Source organism: Spinacia oleracea, chromosome 2 (genome assembly GCF_020520425.1).
Source record: "Spinacia oleracea cultivar Varoflay chromosome 2, BTI_SOV_V1, whole genome shotgun sequence".
NCBI lineage: Eukaryota > Viridiplantae > Streptophyta > Magnoliopsida > Caryophyllales > Amaranthaceae > Spinacia > Spinacia oleracea.
In genome coordinates, this window is record NC_079488.1 from 100,810,298 (window position 1) to 100,834,872 (window position 24,575).

General features: G+C 37.7%; 2 protein-coding genes across 5 annotated transcripts in view; both read right to left on the reverse strand.

The window, feature by feature from the left end:
- LOC110776936 (pentatricopeptide repeat-containing protein At5g12100, mitochondrial) overlaps nucleotides 1–18,036 on the reverse strand; it is a 30,618-nt gene extending 12,582 nt beyond the window's left edge. The window contains exons 1-3 of one of the 4 annotated variants that reach the window (XM_056837502.1): nucleotides 15,732–18,036; nucleotides 15,042–15,268; nucleotides 3,423–4,073 (exon numbers count right to left, since the gene is read on the reverse strand). In XM_056837502.1, the coding sequence (XP_056693480.1) occupies nucleotides 15,897–17,855 (1,959 nt within the window). In that variant the 5' untranslated portion in view covers nucleotides 17,856–18,036 and the 3' untranslated portion in view covers nucleotides 3,423–4,073; nucleotides 15,042–15,268; nucleotides 15,732–15,896. Of the gene's footprint in view, nucleotides 1–3,422; nucleotides 4,074–8,247; nucleotides 8,506–9,926; nucleotides 10,059–15,041; nucleotides 15,269–15,731 lie in introns of those variants that run through there. The other 3 variants (XM_056837501.1, XM_056837503.1, XM_056837500.1) reach the window with 3 other exon arrangements.
- A 1,360-nt stretch (nucleotides 18,037–19,396) lies between these two features.
- On the reverse strand, nucleotides 19,397–23,325 carry LOC130467674 (uncharacterized). Its single transcript, XM_056836259.1, has 6 exons — nucleotides 23,318–23,325; nucleotides 21,872–23,199; nucleotides 21,707–21,775; nucleotides 21,381–21,601; nucleotides 19,549–21,282; nucleotides 19,397–19,456 (listed from the first exon to the last, which is right to left on the reverse strand). Exons 1-6 carry the CDS (start codon nucleotides 23,323–23,325, stop codon nucleotides 19,397–19,399), a joined length of 3,420 nt encoding a protein of 1,139 aa, XP_056692237.1.
- Nucleotides 23,326–24,575: the final 1,250 nt, after the last annotated feature.

A 24,575-nucleotide genomic window follows, 5' to 3' on the forward strand; every position in this document is an offset into this window, starting at 1 on the left:
ATCTTCTTCGTCAGCTGAATCCTCCACAACATGCTTCATGTATTCTTCATCGAAGTACCATTTCCCCGTGTAGCGCATTGCATTTGCCAATGCCATCTGCCTTTCGTAAGACTCAGGATAATTATGTTCAGAGTAAAACGGATTTTCTAGTAACAAATCAAGCTCGCTCATTGTGTCTAACCCATTAATGTCTATCATTTCGTTCTTAAACTTCAAATACTTACAATCATCGTATTGTAAGTAGTAAAAAAGATCAAACATTCCAAAATTAATCCAGTCGAACGTTATTTCCCTTTCAGTGAATCCCATATATTTGCGACCTAGCACCAAAAGTCCAAAATGACCAGACTCTTTTTCATGCACTGCTAACCTATGTACAACATCATCTAACCAATACTGGATAGGCTTAAAGAGCTCAAAGAACTTCACCAGATAGCGATAGAATAGCTTATTCTCCATGCACTTCATTAATATTTTTTTCAGCTTGTGCAAGTTAAAGCTAAATGCCATGTTGTAGGAGTCAACTAAGTAATACAAAAAGCAGTACGCTTCTTTCCTAAAACGTCGTGCACTGATAATCTTAAGCGGAGTTAAAAAGGTCCATTTAGGGTTAAATAATATACCCCCAATTGCATCATCCCCGTGCCTAGAAACCGCAGCAAGTAAGTGTGGGAAGAATTGACCTTTAGCCCTACTGCGTACCGTGAATATGCCGACAACGTCTTTCACATCCCGCTCACCTGACTCAGCTAAAGTGGCCATTATGTCGTCAGTGTCTATTGCCTTAGCCTTCCCTTTCTCCCTCGCTGTATAGCGCCTTCCTCTCGGTGTTTGCCCCTCTGCCATACCATTATCTACTTTTTCCTTTCCTTTCCAAGCCATGGCCTACAATGAGTTATAATAAAATCTTAGCTAAATAACAGCGAACGGATTTGTATTAAAATCTTCATTATATATGACAACTTACACTACCAGACCCCTCATAACATACTTGTACCGAACCCAAACTCTATACGTACCAGACCTCACATAACTTACATGTACCAAACTCTACATGTACCAGACCTCACATAACTTACATGTACCAAACTCTATATATACCAGACCTCACATAACTTACATGTACCAGACTCTTTGCGTAATGTATTTACTTTTAGTACCAAACGACATATTTAAGCGGGGAAACACTTTTGGGTATAATAGTGTGTGTATGGTGTATGAGTACACAATTATACATTTGAGATTTTTGAATTATTACTTGTAAAAAAAAAAAAAATAGTCCGAAAACAAATATGTGTAACCCAAAACAACAGACAAATTAAATTAAAATGCATAATTTGATACATGGTGATCTATCGAAAGTTGGAACCATGAACGAACAACATTAAAGTTAATGTTCACGTTTAATCTCCACCTTTGACAATAAGGTAAGCTGTGAATAGTAGATATTTAAACAATTACAGTAGATAAACTTGGATTACCTGGACGTTGTATGTCCCCTATTGAGTGACCTCTTATGCCGTATGAAAAGGTTTGAAATTTTTGTGTTTTGCAGTTAGAAGTTTGGAGTTCTGGTTTAACTATTTAAAGGAGGATACCTCTTTTAGGGTTTTAGGGTATCCGTATTTGTTTGGTGGGTGTGGTAAATGCAAGTAAATGAAGGGATGATAGATGTAGTTATACGAACTAAATGAACTCTCCATATTGGTATGAATGTTGACAGAATGAATGGATAACCCCTTGTACCTTTGTACTTTAAAATGTATTTAAAATTTATAGTTCACTTAATGCTTATAAATGCAGAACACCTACTCATAATAATGAAAACCAGCTTATAGTACACTTAACTTGAATTTGATAACAACATCACAACCACACAATCTCAGACAAACCAGAAAGTTCAGTTTTGCATAACAAACACTTAGTTTGGTTGTCTGTCTCTTTCCACGTACAATTGAAGATGAATAAAACACCCCATAATAATAATTCTACCACTCCCCACAAGAATAATTCTCCCCACGAGAATGTTCTTAAACAAGTTGTGTCGCATGAAATGTCACCAACACGACAAATTCACTTTCATCCCCGTGTTTCAATGTACTTCGCCCCTTCGAAAGGTACGGAACCGGAGATTGATTTAAACAATACAATGTTCTTTAAAACATATGACGAATTACTCGAAGATGATGATTACAACCCCATTTCTAACGAATGGGTTAGAGCAGCCATATTTTCAAAAACATGGGACAGGGACGGGTTCCCTGGTACGTTCATGTTAAGAGAAGGACCACGGATTGATCCTTACCATTTACCCACCCCAGACGATTCTACAGGGATCATTCACGGTGGTTTGTTGTCGTACATCGAGTGGGAAGCTTGGCAAGAATTTGATGCCATCCCTGCAAATTATCTTGCGCTTATCGACCCACGTCCGGTTCTTCACATAGATCAGACACCCATATATGCGGTCCCTATCCGTAAAACTCCGATCTTCATGGGTTCTTATACTGATGCCTTACATGTCATGAGAATTTCAAAGCATCTACAATCTGTTGACCTAGATGTGTTCTACCACGAGGTCAAACGAAGAAGTAGGAGATATCATCAAATACAAGTAAGTGCTACAGACCAGTATTCTGGCCAGCTAACAAAGGCGTTGCTAGTAAAGGGGTTGGTGGTTGTTATATGGAATGCAAGGGGTGTGACCCGACCCTCGTTTATGATACACTTCAATGAGATATTTCAGAAACTAAACCCAGCCCTGACTATAATTACTGAGTCCAGAATTGGTGAAGCCCCCTTGTTGTTGCTTGCCCAAAAATTACCTGGGGCATACCAGCACGATGTGTTTGGTCCAACCGGCCGTGCGGGCGGTGTTGTGATGTTCTGGAGTGTTAAAGACATTCAACCTTCCATTACCCAACGAATGTTTACCAATTCATGCTTCCCCGACGAAGTGAATCATCTAGTGGGGTTGAAGTTCCATGTAAGTTTCCTCCAGACCTGTAATACCAAACCTTGTAGGTTATATAACAAATTAGATTTTCAGGTATAATTTAGTAATACCAAACCTTGTAGGTTATATAACAAATTAGATTTTCAGGTATAATTTAGTATACCTTGGTCTATAACAAAAAGGGTACCAAATGTAGGTTTCAGATATAGTTTAATATACCCTTATGTACTTACATAATTATCTGTTTGTATACTTATTTAATGTTTCAGGCAGTCATACAAGGATCCCCGTGCAAAGCAAAAAGAAGGCTGTATGAATGAAATCCGGGTTAGTAAACGTTTAGTTTTTTATTGACTTGCCAATTTAGTGTTTGATGTGCTTCGAATCTCATATGGAGTTTGTATTATAAAGAAATATAAATAATTATAAAGAGATATAAATAGATTCCAATTCCGACGGAACACGATTTACATAAGTGATTACACAAAGTAATCGGGATATTAAATTCAAATTACCAAAACAACTTTGCAAATACTACAAATAGGCATATTACACAAATTCGGAACACTAAATCTAGACGTTTTTCAATTCTAGCTAGGTGATTTTTGACTACATCAAACCCTAATTGTACTAGGGATGAAGGAACCATATCGTCTTCCTTAATTAAGTTATGGTCATCCACCCACTGAAACCATCCACAGAATCGGCACTTGTAATACAGCTTCATCGGATTTGATGTACTCTGTGAAATGCGGAGTTCGGTAATACAATTGGTACACGTTGGGCACATTACGGTCTCACACCATAGAATCCGGTGGCCGGCGGTCGCACCAACATTGACGGCAGGAGACGTGTGGCCAGTCGAACATCTTGACATTATGACAATTGGGTGGAAGGATGGATTTTATTTTTTTTCTTCTGCAACATACTATTCTACAAAATCAAGTTCAAATATATAGTGCCAAACGTATGTAGAAGCGTATTCGACACACTTCACTGTAGGGGATATGTTGGGCGGGAATTTTCCCGCTCACCGAATTTGAACTACTTTGAGCTAAAAATATCAGGGGACTTTATTGTATGGTACAACGTGCGCAACCGATTGGTACCCCAACATCTGAAAACAAATTATTAATATTAGCAACCACTAAAATTGGTTAAATTCAATAAAAATAAATCCAACAGAACTTAAATGACTATTAATATTAATATTATCAACCACTAAACCACATACCATAAAACATAATCGTGTATTTGATCAAACATGACTACAACGGGTTCGGATTCATATTAGGTCAAATCGTGTATTCGATAACGGGTCATTCGGGAATATGTTGTTTATAAATATTTTAAATTTCGTATAATCATATTAAAACAAACACCAGGAATGACACGTATCAATTCACGTGTCAAATCCTGATGCGATTTTTTCTATGAATAGAACAAAGTTTAAGATTATTATGTTTGGTAATATTTATCATATTAAAAAACATATAAAATATATAAAATATATTTTCCTAATACATATAAAATATATAAAACCATTTTTAATTCCTAGTATATTTTTAAAACATATAAATCTAGTAAAACCATTGTAAAAACATATAAATCTAGTAAGATATATTCCTAAAACCATTGTTAATTCCTTGTATGAATGGCTAGCCCTAATTTACCATTCTCGAGAGTATATTGTACCAACATGTATACTTATACGTACCAAACACTCAAATACTTGTCCAAATATTTATTTTTACCCATATTATGTATGAATGGATAACCCTATTTTACCATTTGTTCGAATAAAAAGGACCTTTGAGGACCTTTTATAACACAAATTTTGCGAGAAAGGACCTTTTATAATTTTTTTTGTGAAAACACACCTTAAGGGACCTAAAAGGAAGTTTTCGGCATTGTCTGAGCTTTCCCGGCGCCCATTGACTTGCACGTGAGCAGCACACGTGGCTTACGTTGGCTAAGGACATTGATTTTCCCGAGTCTTGAATTTCATGTTTGATTTTCTTTTGATTTTTTTTTTCAACTTTAGGTTTTACAGCTTATAAATTGTGAATGGCTTACACTACCCTAATTTACCAATCGGAATAATACATTCGCCCAAACGGTTTACTTTAAAGTACCATACACTCAAATCGTTGTCAACAACTGAATCACTAAATTCAATTGTTAATTGACTAAATTCAATTGGGGTCGTACCACACAACTAATTAAAAGGTTTAATTAACCCACATTTATAACGAATGTAGTTGAACATTATTTATATAGGATTTGCTGTATAAGTAGTAAACACTGTTGTACCAATTATGATCAATGAATTAAAAAGGGTACCAAACTAGGGTACCAAACTAGTCGTTCAATTGTAATAAAAATGTAAGGGCCAATTTAATACACAACTACCAAAGATGTTAGTAAAAGTAAATGCTAACAACTACCTGTTCAGAACCCTAAACTGGGACTTCGTATTTATAGGTACAAACTCCTTTTTGAGCATTCTTAACAACATTTAACTTCCAACCCTACCTCTTACAAATATTTTCAACTTCAGTGAGTAGCCGTAGTTGAGCAGCCGTAGTTATCACTTCATCATTATACCAGATTTTCAGCATGAAGAAGATGAAGTCCATTTCTAGTAGAGTTGCCCAAAACCAGGTTTCAGGGCCATCTCAAAATTTTATTTTTCACCCAACATCTGTTCTTTACTTCGACCAGCCAAAAGCATCAAACTTACCTGAGGTAGACTATAACACCACTAGCTACTACGTCGACCTCGAAGAATTTGAAGCGGAATTCACCGTACCAGAGGCAATAAAGTCAGATTTGGAGTTGCAACTTACAGCGGTGATGACAAACACCCCGTACGTACATGATGCTTTCCCGTGTGCAGTGATGGCTACAACCGAAGGAGGACCTGCTCCTTCACACCGTCCTCTAATTACCGACCACCCCCATTTACATCAGGGGTTTTGGGCCTTCCTAGTATGGTGTTCCAACATTTTAGCAGACGAAATATCTTGGAAGTTGTTCCCTTCCGAGCTTATTGCAATAATCGACCCCAAGCCAGATATTGATGTTCAAGATCTGCCCATTTATAATTTTCCCGACTTCGAAGCTCGGATATGCATTGCATCATACTCAGACGCAATCCACGTTATGAGGGTGGAACAATTCTTCTCTAGTCTGGTAGTGGGAGTCATGGACAAGAATTTTTCAAAGCCTTCACGGGCGTATGCGGAAATACGCGTAGAAGGGCAAAAGATGTTCGCCGGAGTCCCCCCAACGATGATCCCACGTGGAATGATTGTGGTTGTGTGGAATGCCAAGTCTATGACAAGGCCTTCTTTTAGGGAAACATTCTTCTCACTTTTTGCAACCTACCACCCATCTCTCATAGTTGTAACTGAAGCTAGGATCAGCAACAACGACGGTAAGGAACTTATAAATAACCTCCCGGGAAAGTACGACAATACCGTATTCGACAACATTGATCTGTGTGGAGGGGTGGTGCTTATGTGGCGTGTGAATGAGCTTTACGTCTCGTACAAAGAAGCAGATTTCATGATAGAAGACGCGTTGTTCAACGTCACGTTTGAGGTACTTTTCTTCCCTAACGCTTCTCTTTTCTCGAAGTTGTCAACTTACACCTGCCAAATACATGTTAGAATGGTGCCAATTTCATGTTAAAAAGGTACCTAACAATTATTACCGAGTACACATTAGTATTAAAAAGTACCATTTTAAAATTGCAACTGCGTATCATAATACATCAAAATGCATTCTTCTTTAGTACCAAATAACACTAAAGTGTACCACATACTCAGATGATCTTATTTTGTTACAATAAGGTGTACCAGTTTCATGATCGTCTGTTGTTTAGTACAGTTATGGTGTACCAACGTTACGTCAAATTGAAATTCATAATTACTGGCTTGGGTGGTTGGAAATGGAAATGAAATAAATGTGCAAGTAAATATGTTCTTTTTAAGGGAGACCCAACCATTTTCAACCACCCTACCGTTCATTTCATCCAAACAAACAGTTCCCCAACATTTAATCCTTCCACCATGTTCAGCGCCGTACGAAAACATAAACACTCATCCAAAGGAAAATCTATTACTTCACAGATCGCCAACATTGAAGTGGGTAATAATAGCAGGACCACTCTCCTATTGAATCCAAAAAATATTATCTATTTCAAACCCTTATACACTTCTAAGTTGGTTCCAGAAGTAGATTACAATAACACGTTGTTCTACGTTGACGGCGAAGACTATCACCGTAATGTGTACATACGCGACGCGATCCGATTTGACTTAAGAAACCAGTTGAGGGACAAGCTGTTGAGGAAGTCTTATGATCGTGAAAGCTTCCAATGCGATTTAATGGCGACGCCAGATGGAGTCGCTTTGCCGCCGCACCGACCCTTAATTGAAGACCAACAAGACCTACATCTGGCATTTTGGGCATTCTTGGATTGGACATCAAGGAAGTTAAGAGCATCTGGGTCTACCCAGTTGTACCCAGACATTTTGATCCCAATAGTAGACCCCATCCCAGGCATCGACATAGATAATCTACCAATTTATAGCTTCCCCGATTTCAACCGTCACTTGTTCATGTCGTCGGACGCGGACGCAGTACACGTTTCGAGCATTGACGCCTTTTTCCATTATGTGGAAATCAATGTGACACCAAGATCCTTTTGGAGATGGCCTCGCGAGTATGTCGATATTAGTTTGAAAGGAGATACAATTGGCTACGGGGACTACCACCCCTTTTTCCCGAGGGGAACAGTGGTTGTTATTTGGAACGCCAGATCCATGGCGAGGCCTTCTTTCGAAAAGGGTTTCAAAAAGCTTTATGAAGCTCATAAACCCTCGCTCCTGGTTATAACACAAGCTAGGATTACTTGGCAACATTGCAAGCAACTTGTTCATCGACTTCCAGGTAATTATAAATGCAGTGTGTTCCAGAACCTGCGTGACTGTGGTGGGGGTGGTAGTTATTTGGAAACTCTGTGAAATTGTCGTTAAGTTCATCGAAGAGAACTTAGAACCAATGACCCTGTTTAAACTCATTGCAAAGGTTAATTCAACCTCTAAATGTCTGTAATTAATTACTAGTTTCGTTGCTTTCTGACTATATTAGGATATCCTCTTGCATATTAATCAACCAACATTATTAATACAAAATTTATTTACGTACAACTTCTTAGTTTGACAACCAAATAGTACAGGCCCTGTGTTCATTTGGTTCAATCGAATATATTGTTGATAGTTCGAAACGGAACTAGTATAGTCCTTGTGTAAAATTTGGTTATTCACTAGGTACCAACAACGATAGTTTGATATCCAAAAAGTATAGTCCTTGGTGTAAAATTTGGTAACCGAATATGTTGTTCCAAATTTTACAACTGTAGTTTTAATTCTTTTGTTGTTGTGTTCTCACTTTTTATATTTCACTAATAATGTTGGATGATCTATGTTGAGCAGCCAGTCTTCAAGCCCCGGAAGCAACCCCTTGCGCGTAAGTTGGACCTATAAGGAGGAGACGATGAAAGTCGTGTCAGCAACAACTTTGACACTACTTTAAATAGGTTATTAACTAGACTAAGCGAAAATTATTACCAACACAACCAACCACAAATTTTTACCTGTGGGTTCGATTATCTCGGCTTGTATCTCGGCTTAATGTCTAATGTCTAATGTCCATTTGTCTAATGTCTGTTAGTCTAATGTGTAAACTTTAATATGTATTAGTCTAATGTCTAAACTTTAATATCTCTCGGCTTGTATCTCGGCATGTACTACACCTTATGTACTAGGTGCTTTGTGTTGTATCTAAACTACGTTTTATTGTATTAAAGGACAATTATTTGTCAGTGCTTTTAGACGAACTCTGAATTTAACAAACAACTATTTATTATTGTGTACCAAACAACTATCTCACGAACTCTAAATTTAACATATACCTATTTATTATTGTGTGTACCAAACATCTTATACACGAACTCTAAATTACACCGATAGGTTGACAACCAAATAACTATTTATTATTGTGTGTACCAAACATCTTATACACGAACTCTAAATTACACCATCATCTAAGAAACTTTTTGTACCAAACACCTTATAGGCAGACACCTTATAGACAGACACTAAATGTAGGCCGAACAACACCTATCTCACGAACTCTAAATTTAACAACTAATAAACAATGTTATACAATGTTACATTATTACCAAGTGTTATAAATTAAATATAAATAATCAACAACTTATTACGGACTACAAGTACCCTATCAAATGAATTACGTATTAATTTTTTGACAAGTCGTGGCAACTAAGGAGGTCTTTGGTGAAAATTGGGTTGCGTGAAACATTGTCTTGGTAAACCTGAGTGCTAGTATTTCCTACAAAGCACTGATTACCTTGAAACACATTATTGCTTGTGTGTTGGTAATTTGGATTATCTATGTGTCCTTGTAACGTATGATTTCCATGGACTTGATAATTCTGGTTTACGCCCGGCATGCACTGATTTCCAGAACCTTGGAAAGTTCCAGCAACATTACTGGTAAAATACCTTAGGGAGCCTGCGTTCTGCGATACTTGCAAGGCATTCAAGTTTTGCGGCATTTGAGGTAATGGACGCACGCATTGGATTTGTGACATTTGAACTCCGCCTTGGTTTTGAGAAATTTGGGACAGTTGCACACCACTCATGTTCTGTGACAAAACCATCTGACATGGATCTTGAGAGAGCATTACATCCTCTTGGGACATACGAATCCCCCCCACTGACATGCGGATTTGTTGTTGTTCCACTGGAAACAAATTTGTAGCAACGCCTCCACAAACTCTACCGGATGGCTGCTGCTACATGTCACAGAATCAGTTTACACCAAAACAGACTACACACAAAAGAAAATTCATATTAACATTACAATTCACCTGTAAGTTTTGAAGGGGAGCACCATTCATGAAATTGTGTTGCGGATATAAAATATGCCCACCAGGTTCCCGACCGTTCTAAACTCCTACGAGTTGTTGCAATTCACCTCCATTCCCGCGAAGCTGACCATGCATACCCTGAAACCATAAACCACAACAAACATTATACTCTGTACACACTCCACAATGTTGTCAAATTTATAACAGAATTGGATGAGGATAAATCAGCTCACAATTTGGTTGGACCCCCATCGAGGATGGTAGTTGTTCTGTATACAACCTTGATTATTTTGGCCTGGTATGTTGGTATTCGCTAGACTCGGTCCAGGAATTTCTTCCGCAACAACGTCCTTATTTTTCCGTACTTGCTTTCTAGCAGGCTTTTTGATCTCACCGGCAGCAAGGAATCGTTTCTCACGAGTCCTGTGGGCCTTCACACCACCACGTGGAACAGGATCCTTAACAACCACGGGTGGGGATAGAGATGGTGTATCCTCCCCGTAACTGTTGGGAGGTTTGTTAACAGACCCAGGAGTTAGAGGAGCATCGCTGCTCTTTCTGTTGCCAACAGAAGCAGCACCACCGCCTTCGTTATCGCCCACTGCTGATGTAAGTACATCGCTCTCATCCAAACGTAGCACAGTTTTCTGAATCATCTCAATAACAATGTCCATTTTTTGCTCTGCGAGGGAACCACGCAGAGCAACCGGTTCTATGGCATTCATAATTTTGTCGTATCGCTTAACTTCCTCAGTCTTCTCTGGATCATGATACGCAACCTTGACAAGGGTGTGCTTACGTTGGATATCTTTCCTCCAACGATCAACAATATAAGCAGCAGGTACTGTTTCCACATTCTCCACGTCCAGTACCTTGATTATATGCCGGCACACTATGCCATGGCACTCAAAGTGTTTGCAATCACACTTCGCAACTGACGTTTCTTTGTTGAAGAGTACAACATATGTACGCTTTCTACCAGACAAGGATATTTCCTTCTTCAGAAACTTGGACCACACCCACACTTTGTCTGATAAAAGGTGTTCCACCTCCACGTCAGAAATCGGTTTCGAACTTATGGGGGAAACATAGCATACGCGCATGCACTGTAGCTGAACTTCAACAAACTTCGCGTCCGTGTATATCTTCTGAAACTTTCTTTCCACAGCAAACTCACCCACTAACGGTCTACTGAAACGACTACAGTTCACATCCGCAGCTCTTTCATCATTCGCCCTACTTTCCATTGCCTTGCAATATCTTGGAGCAAACTGATACAACCTCGTGTTCTTCTTCAAGTAGCCGTCGAAAAAACTATTTATGCTCTCCACCCTTTGAGTAGTCTGCATACCTGCCCAAAATATATGTTTCACATAAGCCGGTATCCACATTTCTCTCTGGTTGTACAAACCTGCCAGGGATCCAAAATGTAAGAGACAAAGTCTGCATTTTCATAAATCACAATTTGAAGTACCAATTTCTTATATATATAAGGGAGTACAACAAAAATATGTACCAAACAACACAAATAACGGAGTTTGGTACATCTACTTAGCACATGAAATTCAAAATTTTGGAAATTAACATACATTCAAGCCACTTATAGCATTTCTTTGTCTCCTCCTTTGTGTCGAGTTTAAATGTTTTGATAGCAACCGCCCATTGCTCCTCAAACTCAACAGGAGTTAAACTATTGTATATGGCATTCTGTAACGCAACTTTTATTTGGGGGAAATCATTCAACGACCCTAGTTTCCGGCTAAACTTCTGCATTATGTGCCACATGCACCAGCGATGTCGAGTTTGTGGCATTGGCATTGCTATCCGAATCGCCTTCCTCATTGCAGCATCTTGGTCAGTCATCATTGCTGCTGGCGCTTTTCCCCCCATACAGGACAACCACGACCGAAACAACCACACAAATGTCTCTGCATCTTCGTGGGATAATAAAGCACATCCTAATAATATGGTCTGCCCATGGTGATTTACCCCAACAAAGTTCGAAAACGGCAACTCATACTTATTTGTGAGGTAGGTCGAGTCAAAGCAAACCACATCCCCAAAATACTTATACGCTTCTCTACTACGAGCGTCAACCCACATAACGTCCCTCAACTTCCCTGATTTATCTACGCGGTGCAGATGGAAAAAATTTTGGTTGTCCTTGGTCATTCTATCTAAATAGTTTATCATTGCCGCAGCATCTCCGTCTCTAAGCCTCAATCGCATCCTCTTATTCAAAATATTATGCATATCTTTTTTGGTAAACCCAATATTCTCAACCCCGTTCCGTCTACCAGCTAAGTTGTTGAAAATCTGTGTAATTGGCGCCCCTGAATCATGATCATTTACAATCTGACTTAAAATTGTATCAGTAATTTTCTTCACCCTATACATCGATATATGATTAGACTTTGTAGGTGTTGGATTGTGATTCACGTGTTCGTTTACAACACTCTTCACCACCCAACTATTATCCTGCTCACGAGCACCATACAACATAGCAGGGCAATTACACTTTTTGGACTTCTTCTTCACAAGTGGATCCAAGGCCATACTCACTTTTTTCCCATTGACCATGCGCCTGTAAGTGGTTCTTCCGTAACACTCGCACCTCCACACATAAGTTTTTAGGGAATTTGATTTCCCATTTTCTTGTTTTAATTTGGGACAACTTCTTCCCCCTACACAGACTACACCAAATCCTTGTTGTTCCCCATACAAACGGTAATAGTTATTCATACCTTCCCAACTAGGAAATGACATTCCAACTACAGGGCTGGCTAATGCAGGGCCTTCTCTCCTCCTTGTAGGGGTTGTATACACTCCAGAAATATTTCCTTTCAATCCACTACCTTTTCCTACAGCATTACCCACACCTTCTCCTACTAATGAGTCATTTTCTTCTCCATCAACATCATTTTCAGCTTGATTTTCAGCATCAACATCATTATCGTCTTTAAGGTCATCGTCATTACCCATGAAAACTTCCTCATTCAAATCTTCTCCCACATCCAGTTCCTCATCATAATCATCCCCACTATCATAATCATAAGATTCATAACCACATTCATCTTCAGCGTCTTCTTCATCCACCTTTCTGTATCCATTACCATTTTCATCGGCTAAATCTTCACCACTTTCATCGGCTAAATCATCACCACTTTCATCAACACCTTCACCACTTTCATCGGCTAAATCATCCCCACTTTCATCAACACCTTCATCACTAGATATATCACATTGTTCACCCAACACTTGGAATGTCATTTCATCCAGTTCACTATCATCAGCCTTGGGGAACATGGAAGTTTAAGTTACCAACAGCACATCAAAATAATCTAATACCAAATTCACATTGTTCACCCAATACAAACACTATACCAAATTGCAATATTCATAAAATTGATATGATTAAACAATACCAAATAAGTTAGATCATATTAATTTTCCTATACCAACTTACATTTTTTAATCAAGTTTGGTTTTACTTGGTACAAACACTGAAAATAATTTCCATCAAATTTAGAGCGTATAAATGTCATCATTATTATATATTAGTTATCAATTCATTTACTCGTACACCAACGAAATGATTTTAATTAATGTTTCAACTATGTATGTACTAATTATCCCTAATAATACACATTTACAGTTGCCCCAAACCCTAAACCCTATTATTGATTAGTAATAACAATAATTAACAAGAAAGAACTGATGTAATATCTGTTGTGTATGGAAACATAAATATAATTAATTTGTTCATCCATACCTGATTATCTAGCTGTAATCTTCTCCTTCCGCCGCCCACAGCGTCTTTCGCCATTGATAACACAGAGTTCACTCACAGAACGGTTATCGATAGATTTATTGAATTCGAGGAGACTAAATCAAGAGTTCCTCCATCGATTGTTTTGGGATTTTTTTGTGACAAACCCTCATCACGAATCTAAGGGAATTTGAGAAATTTGAGTTCCAGAAATGGTTGATTGTATCAGATTGATGAAGAAGAAGAATATGTGGATTACAATTCACCTTGTTTTTGCCGCCAAACAATTGGACTGGAATTTTGGCGCTTTGGACGAAATTTTACTTCTCTCACTAACTTTGAGTTAGCGCCAGGTAATATCATGGTTTCCTTTTTTTTTTCTGTTGTTTTTGCCCCACTTTAAAGTTTATTATTATTATATTCTTGGTATAGTTTTTAAAGCCTCTAGTAGGTATAGTCCAAGACTTTCTCGAACTCCAACATGGTTGTAGGCACGTAAATTTTATTAATGTGCCACATTGGATATTATTCAGGTCAAAAGTCAAAGTATTGACTCGAAAATCATTTGACGGTCTATTAAATTAATTGATTTGGGTTCTCATATCAATTTAGCCCATTTTAGTTATTTTAATCAAACCAGAATATTTTTAAATGGTTAAACCTGACAAAATAGGTTAAACTATTATGAACGGGTCATGACTACCAAGTCCAAACAAAAGGCCCAGTGTACGTGAAAACCCTAAAGTTCTCTCCATCTTATAAATAGGGCTATCTACCTCATTTGAAGGAGGAGGAGAAACAGACGGCAAAACCTAAAACTCTCAAATCTCTCCCTCTCAGTCAAGTCGTCACAACTCTCTCCCTAGAAGAAGAACATCAAGCATTCAAATAAACGTGCAGTTTCATTCTAGAGGATCAACCTTGGACGAGATCAAGCCCGAAGGCCCTTATTCAAGAAGATCAAACCCCGTTCGTGAGTAACACCAAATCGACATCAAATCAACCCGGTGGAAGAAGAACAACAAGCATACAAAATTGACGTGCCGTTCTATTCTACATCAACATCCTCGAACGAGATCAAGACCGAAGGCCCTCATTCAAGTACAAATCAAATCAGTTCGTGGGCTAAGTCAAATTCAAAGTGGAGATCGAATCAGAGGAGCAAATATTTAGAGATTATGCCCAAAACTTCAAAAATCAATAAATTATATTTTGTTCACATATTTTGATTCTCTTATTTTGCAGACTCTTAAATTTGTGTTTACAATGGTCTCAAACAAATACACCAAATTCCATTCTAGAGTGTGACTTAAAACAAAACAAAATCCACAGGAAGTTCAGCGATAACTTACTTGCAACTAACAATCATACTGAGGTCTCTGGCTTGAATGAAAGATAGTCCAACATGAGCCCCATTGCCACCACAGAAAGCCACTTTCTGAAGTTCAGCAACAAGGTTGTTTATAGAAAACTTTAAGCTCGAAATCTCAATGGACGTCCATAACACATTCATCGAACATTGGCGGAATCTAGTTCCAAATGTCAGTATCATGGAGACCCTTGCAATTCACCATCCACTCTACAAGTCACATTTAAAAACATACACGCAGTAACAAGTTAGCAACCCTAGCAAATTATCAGTCTCCCAACTAACTCTCCAGCATCAATGAAGAATTATGTCTCAATAAAATGAAAGAATCATACGTTCCAGGCTTACCAATCGAGAAATCAAGGCTCAATACAATGAAAGAATCATCTACTTTCAATACAATTACCCAAATACTGGAGTATGATTTTGAAAATTTGTGAGCTAACATTATAAAAAGGATGAGAATTAGCAAAAATAAACTAGTTTAGTAGTTGATTAATTTAATCCATATGAACACTTCTGCAGAAATTAGCAAAGATGAAAACTTTTAAATTTGTATATACTGCTTCCGCCCTCTTAATTTCACAGACAAACGCCCCACATATAAAAGTTGCATAAATGAAAATTACTTACAAAAAAATACTGAAAATCAAAAGCAAAATTGTAGGCTTACCCAATCGAAAAATCAAGAAACCCAACTCGATTGAAGACTGAGAAAAGCAATTTTCATCATCAAATTGGCAAAGCCCTTGTTTCGTACATAGTACATGATATCCAAAATATGGTTTTTAAATCCTGAGAAACTCCTAAATCAACGGTTTGTGTAATGCACAGGAATTTACAGATCACTGACAAGATCCATTACTTTCTTCTGGTCTCCCAGCTTTAAATGCCCCAAAATCAAACTATATGTCATATTGTCAAGCTCAATTCCATTGTTCGTCATCTCATCGTGCAAAGATATCACCTTATCAATGTCACCATGCTCCACATATGCAGAAATGAGGGTTTTATATACCACTCTATCAGGAGTCAGATTGAAAGCCAGCATTTCTTTATAAATTTGATCTACTAGCCACAAGCCTTCTTTGCTGCTTACACCAATTAGTGAAGTATAGGTGATCAAGGTAGGTTTGATGCCCTTTTCCTTCATCGATTCATACAACTCCATGGATTTCGAGACATTACCATCACGAGAGTACCAAAGAATCAGAGAATTATAAGTGATTGCATCAAGAGCCAATCCCCTATCAGTTATTTGTGGAAGAAGATCTTCAGCTTCCTGTAATTTCCCATTTTTGCATAACCCATTAATAAGAGAATTATAAGTAACTAATGTTGGAACTACATTGTTTCTCAACATCTCATCAAATAACCCCAAGGCAGCCGGCAGATTCCCTGCATCAAACTGACCAGCGATAATCATGTTGTATATCTGTGCATTTGGTAGAACCCCTCTTCCCACCATATCCCTCAAACAAACCTCGGCTTCAAGAAGCTTACCCTCTTTGCAGAGACTATTTATAAGAGTGCCAAAAGTTACTACATTTGGTTTCAAACCATATTTTTCCATACTTTCCAGAATCTCAAAACTCCTATTAACCATATGATTCTTGCCATAACCATCAATGAGAATGTTATATGTTTCAACAGTGGGAGCAACTCCCTTTTCTCTCATCCTTTCCAAACATTTCTCCGCCTCCTCCATCTTACCTGATTCACCAAACTTTTTTATCAATGTATTAAAAGTAACAATAGGTCGTGGACCAAAAGACTCCATCTTATCCATTATAGCCAACATTGTATATGCATCAGCATACTTCGAACACCCATCAAACAAAATGCTGTAAGTAAACTGGTCGGGGGCGATACCATGTGATTTCATCTCCTCCAACATCCCACCCACTTCCTCCATTCTCTGCGCCTTACACAACCCATTAAGCAACGAATTGAAGGTAACCTGATTAGGAACTACATTATCCAGCTTCATCCTTTCCTTTAAACTAAAAGCCTGTTCCAAACACCCATCTTTACAATACCCATCAATCAATGTATTATAGGTAACCTGAGTAGGAACCAAATTTATGTGAGACATTTCATCAAACAGTTGGTGTGCATCCTTAATCCTCCTCTCTTTACAAAATCCACTAATCAAAACATTATACACAAACACACTTACACCACATTTATTTGCCGTCATCAAATTCAACAACTCTAAACCTCTCTCCAATTCACCAAGCTTCACAGCCGACTGTATTGCCTTCCCATAAGCGAATTTTTGAACCCGAAAGCCAGAATTTAATGCATCGTAAAACAAATTAAGTACCTTATCAAATTGTTGAGTAGAAACCAAGCAATCAATAAGCTTATTAAAAGCTTCCATGGCAGGGAAACCTCCATGTTCCTTTATAATCTGAAGCAACCCCATTGCTTCATTTGGGAGCTTAGAATCAGCACAGGAAAACAAAACCAAGCTGTAGAAACTCGGTGCTAATGAAGGATTGGAGAGAGAAAACGCGGCGCAGAGGTCCGAGGGAGAAGAAAAGAGGGTTTTGGATGCAACAAGGGGTTTGATGAGTTCCTTAGCTGAGTCGAATTGGGATTTCTGAACAAGAACTTGGAGTCTCCCTAACAGTTTTTGCCTTTCCATGTCGATTTGGGAGGTGGGCGTAGGTTTTTCGTTGGTGGTTGGTGGTGAAGAAAGTGAAGAGAGAGAAAATGAATTGGGCGGTTTTGAGGGGGTTTTGGTGAAAATAGGTGGAGGCTTTCGGAGGAGGAGACGGAGTTGCTTCACCATTATTGTTTTTTTCTTGGTGGTGGGCAAATGGTGGAAGGGTTTTGCGGTGGTTTGTACGGTGGCTTTGAGGGTTTAAGAGAATATTCCGTACAAATTATAGAGATTGAAATAGTTGGAAAGAGTTAGGGCGGCGGGAAATGAAGGCAAGTCCAAGTGACGTCCAACCGTCAAATAGAGGGGTACTTTTTTTTTAACGCAAAACGACGATATATATATATATATTTATATATATATATTAATTAGAAATTAGGAATATTTGGGTACAATCCTCAACTTTTGAGGCTAAAGACAACACATTTCTACCCGAACTGATCCCTAAGCAACCTAAATCCCCCTCGTACGCAAAAACTTGTCAAAAAGGGATACTTCACTCCTAAATATCCATACTTATAATTACCAATCCGAGAATTAAGAAAGCTATATATAAACATACTACCCAAAAGATACGAACGCCAAAGCACTAACTTGAAGATCATGCGTTGCTCCAAAATATGCACTGCTACGAAAGATTCTAGTTGTTGGAAACTTCACCATCCTCCAGTTCAACAATCTCAATTGGGTTAGAGAGTGTTGAACCACCAACAACGAAAGGCTCAAAAACTTTACCCTTTCCTTTCCCATGTACTTCATCACCCTTGCTTCTCGTCCCTTCCAAAGCCTGTTTGATGTTTGACACTATTGATCCAAAAACAATTTCAGAGGCTGAAGAAGAGGCAGCAAAGGTATTCAAAGTCTGTGTTGTATTGCTCGCTGCTTGAACCAAACTCCTTTCCATGGCAGCTTGCCTTCGGACACAAGAATCGAACTCTTTGAAATAATGTTCTTTGGCACAAGCTGGAATGATGAAATGAAGTTTGTGACCTACTGCCATAACCATGGAATGAGCAGCTAAATCATGAGCTACCTTGTTGCAGAAACGAGGAATATGTGAAAAGGAAACTGTCCAGTTCTGGCTCAACAACTGGGCCACTTCTCTAAGCACTGGACCTAACTCATGATGTGCTTGTTCTTGAATATCACTGAGCAGTAACTTCAACTGAATGGCATCCGTTTCCACTTCTAATTTATCAAACTTGAGGTCCTTAGCAATCATCAAACCTTCACGCAAAGCATAAAGTTCTGCAGCCAGTGGAGAATTAACATTAAATTTGCTGGAAAATCCAACAAACCATGATCCATTGGGTCTTCTGAAAACTTCCCCTCCACCAGCTTCAGTTGCAGACTTCCAGGCACCATCTACATTAAGCTTCATAAAGTCTTGTTTTGGTGGAATCCATTCAAACTTGAAAACTCCAGCTTCCTGTACCTGAGACATTCATTTTCCCTGCAAAATGAAGTTAGTGCTTTTCCAATCCACAAAGAAATGGTTATAAAGAGAAAAACAATTCTTCATCTTATATTAAAAAACTGTGGTGTTTCTTGAATTCCAGATGTGCCAGATGCCAACAGCAAATATAACTTTCCAATTCATGGAACAAGATAAATTAAAATCAATCCATGTTTTCCAATTGGTATTATAAAAACTTCTAAAATCGAACTTTTCATTCCTCCATATCCTTTGAAAGATAAAGGACCATAGGATACTGGATTGGGTACAGTTCCTGAAAAGATGAAGATGAGATTCATTATCTGAAAGGCATCTAGAGCAAATTGGATTTATGGCTGGTACGAAGGTATTCAAATTTTGTGCTACAGGGAGAATTTCATGCCTGCAATTCCATAATAACATTCTATATTTGTAAGGCACTTTGATTTTCCAAATAGAGTTCCAAAAGTTATTATTCTTAATATTGTGAGAAATGGGAGCATGTATTTGACAGAAATAAGATGATTTGATGTTAAAGGTTCCATTTTTCGAATAATTCCATCTAATAAAATCTTCTTCCTTGTCTGTAGTAGAGAGAGGATAAGCTAGGATTTGATGTTGAATATGAGTGGGAATAAGATGTTCTATATCCTTTAAATACAATCTCCCATTCCGAATGATTTTGCTGACAAACCAATGAGCCTTGGAATTTGGAATTTTAATCTCTTTAAGAGTGTATAAAGGAGCCTCCCCAACCCAATGGTGATACCATAATGAAGTATTCTGACCATTTCCAATATTTATGATTAGACCTTTTTGCAGAATACGACGTCCCTTGAGAATGTCTCTCCAAAGAGCCGACTGATTTCCGTTACTAATACAATCCATAAAGTTTGATTTGTTAATATACTTTTCTTTAAACAATTTAACCCATAGCTTATCTGGCTTTGTGGGGATGGTCCACCCTAGTTTTGCCATAAAAGCTAAGTTCCATTCTTTTAGACGTCTAATCCCAAGTCCCCCATAAGTAACAGAAGAAGTGATTTTATCCCAAGAAAGACGGGACATGTATCTATTTTGGTCTGGTTTATTCCACAAGAATTTTCTAGTACATATTTCCAACTCATAAATAGTAGAAGCCGGAAGCAGATTGGTTTGCATGACATAAAGGGGTTGAGAATTAAGGACAGATTTGATTAAAGTACGTCTTCCTGCCATGTTTAGAAGCTTGGCTTGCCAACCTCTTACTTTAGTAGTGGATTTATCAAGAAGGGACAGGTAGTTACTAATTTTTAACTTATTGGGACGAATGTCCACTCCTAAGTACTTTCCAAAGCATGAAGAGATTTTAAATCCATAAGTGGAAGCAATATCCTGTCTAATGGAATCATGAACGGTACGAGGGAAAATCAAGGTGGATTTGGTCATACTGATTTTAAGGCCAGACATTTCTCCAAAGGACTCCAGAGTATTCATGATACTATGCATATTGTCAATGGAGGCTATACTAAAAAGAAACACATCATCAGCATAAAAAACATGAGACATTTTAATATTCTTAGTAAGAGCTATTGGTTTCCAAGATCCAGATTGCACTTTTTCTTCAATCATAGAAGATAACCTATCAAGACATAAAACAAAAATATAAGACGAAAGAGGGTCCCCTTGACGAATACCCCTTGATGGGGTAAACTTATCACAAATTTCGCCATTCCAAAGTATTGAAATTACAGGAGAAGTAATGCAGGACATTATTAAATGAATAATCTTATTAGGAAAGTCAAAATAAATTAAAGTGTCCCGTATAAAATCCCATTCCAAACTATCATATGCCTTAGAAATATCCAATTTTAACGCCATAATTTTATTTCTTTTTTTGGCCTTGTGAAAATGATGAGCCATTTCTTTCACCAAAATCACATTATCCTCTACCCCCCTACCTTTGATAAAACTTGATTGTAAAGGGCTTACAATTCGACCTAAGACTAGCTTTAACCTAGAAGAAATGATCTTAGTAATAATCTTATAAATAGTATTGCACAGTCCTATTGGTTGAAACTCAGTAATAAAAGAGGGGGCATAAATCTTTGGAATTAAAGCGATATAAGAGTAATTGATCTCCTTAGGAATACAACCGTTGGTAAAACAATCCTTACAGAACTTAAAAATAATGGGACCTAAATCATTCCAATGTTTTTGGAAAAAAATCGGTTGAATACCATCCGGCCCGGAGCCTTGATTGGAGCCATATTAAAAAGATTATTCCATACTTCCTCTAATGAAACACACGAGTCCAAAGTTACTTTTTCTTCCTCAAGTAATTTCAAGACACTTTTATTTCTATTATTGAGGATACCATAAGTATGAGTAGTCGTGAATAATTTAGCAAAGTAATCAGTAGCTAAGGATTTTAACTCGTCGTTATTAGTAATCCATAATCCTAATTCATTTTTTAAAGTTAATATTTTTCCAGAAGATTTTTTAATTTTTGCTATGGTATGGAAATATTTGGTGTTAAAATCTCCAAATTTCCTCCAATTAATACCTGATTTTTGAGCCCAAATAATTCTTTCCTTTTTGTAAATATCATTAAGCTCATTAATGAGATCAGATTCTAATTGAACCAGAAAATGTGAATAATGTATACTCAAAGCTTTTTGAATTCCATTAATTCGCGCCAAAAGATTATTTTTCTTTTTCCTCATATTACCAAAAATATTGTAATTCCAATTTCCTACAGTATTGTTGAAATTGTCTTTTCCTTTTAGGAAATCTTCGTTAGGAGGCATCCAATTATTTACAAAATATTTAGAAAAGTCTGGGTGAGTTAACCAAACCTCCTTACATCTAAATGGGTAATTACCAGTTCTAAAAGAGTGCGTAAGAGAAATTAAAATAGGGGAATGATCAGAATATGTACGAGGTAGATGATGAACTTTAGTGAAAGGGAAATTGTTAAGCCATACCGAATTAACCAGAGCACGATCAAGCCGTTCCTGAATCAACTCCAGACCTTGACGAGCATTAGTCCAAGTGTAAGGACACCCATTATAGCCGATATCCACCAACCCTCCTGCATCCATGAAATTGACCAGGTCCGAGCACTGAGACAGTCTGAATTGACGCCCCCCCTTCTTCTCTGACTGATTAGTAACCTCATTTAAATCACCCAGCACCAACCACGAAGTGTTTGGGGGAGGTAGATCAGCTTGCATGTTTCTCCAATACTTGTGTCTAGCTGCTGAAGTAGAAGGAGCATGCATTCCCGTCACCAAGGCCTCTTTCCCCAAATTTTTGAAACGAAAAAGGGAGTGAAAGTGGTTGTTCTCCGCATCAAACTCAATTAAATCGACTGTCTTTTTCCAAAATACCCAAATACCACCCCTTTTGTCTACTGGACGAATGGTCCTGCATGCATCATAATTGAGGTAGTTCATCACATCCCTTCCCCTTGAAGCATCAGATTTTGTCTCCAAAAAAATAAAAATGTCTGGATGCTGAGAATTAACAATTTCCTTTGCATGCGCCTTAAAAAGATCGCGACAAGCCCCCCGAACATTCCACATACATATTTTCATTTTTAAATCAGGACGCTGAAGAGATAGATTCTTTCGATACGGATTAATTGGGTCTAGAGGGCAATGGACCCAATAATTCTCCCAATCCTTCCAAAACTGGGGTTTGCATGTCAATGGAATGTCCTCCACTTTGATCGGCGTGAGATAAGTGAAGATCTGTCTCTGGCTTAGCACCGGGTTCCAAAATTTCGCTGAATTTGCACCCCCACCACCTCCTCCCTGGTGATGTACATGGCTGTAAGGCGTTCTGTGTGACCCATATCTTGACCTTGAGTTTCGAACCGCAAAGGAACGATTGGGACCCCTCTTGGAACTGGAGGTAGGAGTTGTCGACTCGTCACCGGTGCTCGAGTTGGTGGTCCAAATACCCAATTTTTGCTGCCCGAGCTCTGCCTTGGTCCCACCGCAATCGGCGAGTTTAGGCCCTTCTTCCAACTCCGATTCCGGGTCACATTTGAAGCTGTGTAGGGTAGTCCTTTGTAGTTGAGAGTCCTTAGGCCACTTCGAAGTTCCCCCATCGAGAGGGGTACTTCGTAGTGTATAAGTTTGATTGTTTGACCAAATTTTGTCTAAAAAACCTTCTCATTTTTAGTAAGAATGTTAGTGGTGGAGTATTATATTTTTTTACAAAAAATTGTTTTTGTTATTATTCAATTTTGTTATTCATTTATGGGAGAAAAAGTGAGAATGATGGTTATAAAGCTTTAAGGGCGGATGTTAAGTTGTCAACTACTCCCTCCGTTCCTTAATACCGTCCCTTAATACTCGCACCGTTTCGACTGGACACACTTGCCAATGCACATATTTGACCATAAATATCTTCAACTACATATTATAAAAACTTAATTTTTTTTCAATATTATGAAAATATATATTAAGATGAAGCCAATAATATACTAACATTTGTTTTCATATACTAGAAATAAAATAGGGTCAAAGTTAATTATGTGAATAGTGTCAAAAGTCAAAACGGTGCGAGTATTAAGGGACAGAGGGAGTACTAACTTAGTTAGTAAAATTTTAAAGGGATACTCAAAAACTATGATCGAATTCCGTCTATAACATTTAGCACCTTGCTCTTTGTTACTCTCTCTACACCAAAATAAATACGGGGTAATAAATACGGAGTAATGGAAATACTTCCTCCATTCTTTTTGAAATGACACAATTGTACTTTTGGCACTATTCTTATAATATACTTTGACCATCAATTGTGATTTATACTTAACAAAAAATATAGTCATGTGGGGTCTTGTTATAATCGTCTCATCCTATAGTTTTATAATATCAAACTTTTATAATTTTTAACCATTGATAATAAAAGGTATTAATGGTTGAAATATTACATTGGCAAACGTTACAAAAAAATGTGTCATTTAATAAAAAATGGAGGAAGTATATAGTAGAAAGAAGATTAATGCGGAGTAGTATGGGTAGAGCCGTAGAGGAAAAGAAACGCATATTGTAGTACGAGATTATTATTTATACTCCCTATGTCCCTTAATACTCGACCTATTTTGACCGAATACGTTTGCCGATGTACAACTTTGACCACCAATTTTTAACTACATATTATAAAAACTTATAAAAATATTAATATTTGAAAATATATATTAAGATGAAGCCAACAATATATTATATACTAACATTTATTTACATATACTAGATATAAAATAGGGTCAAAGTGAATTATATGAATAATGCAAAAAGTCAAAACAGGTCGAGTATTAAGGGATGGAGGGAATAATAACTTAACCAAAGACCAAAGGGTCGGAGAAATAAGAAGGCTTTTCTAGGACAGGTAACAAAATAAAAACGTGACGGGGGAGGAAGTTG

Excerpts from the sequence above, each read along its gene's own strand:
- LOC130467674 (XM_056836259.1), bottom strand. Across the intron at positions 21,602-21,706 it reads TATTTGGGCTCAAAAATCAG|GATTATGGATTACTAATAAC; the intron begins GTATTAATTGGA and ends AAAATGAATTAG. Across the intron at positions 19,457-19,548 it reads GCAGGCATGAAATTCTCCCT|GAACTGTACCCAATCCAGTA; the intron begins GTAGCACAAAAT and ends TCATCTTTTCAG.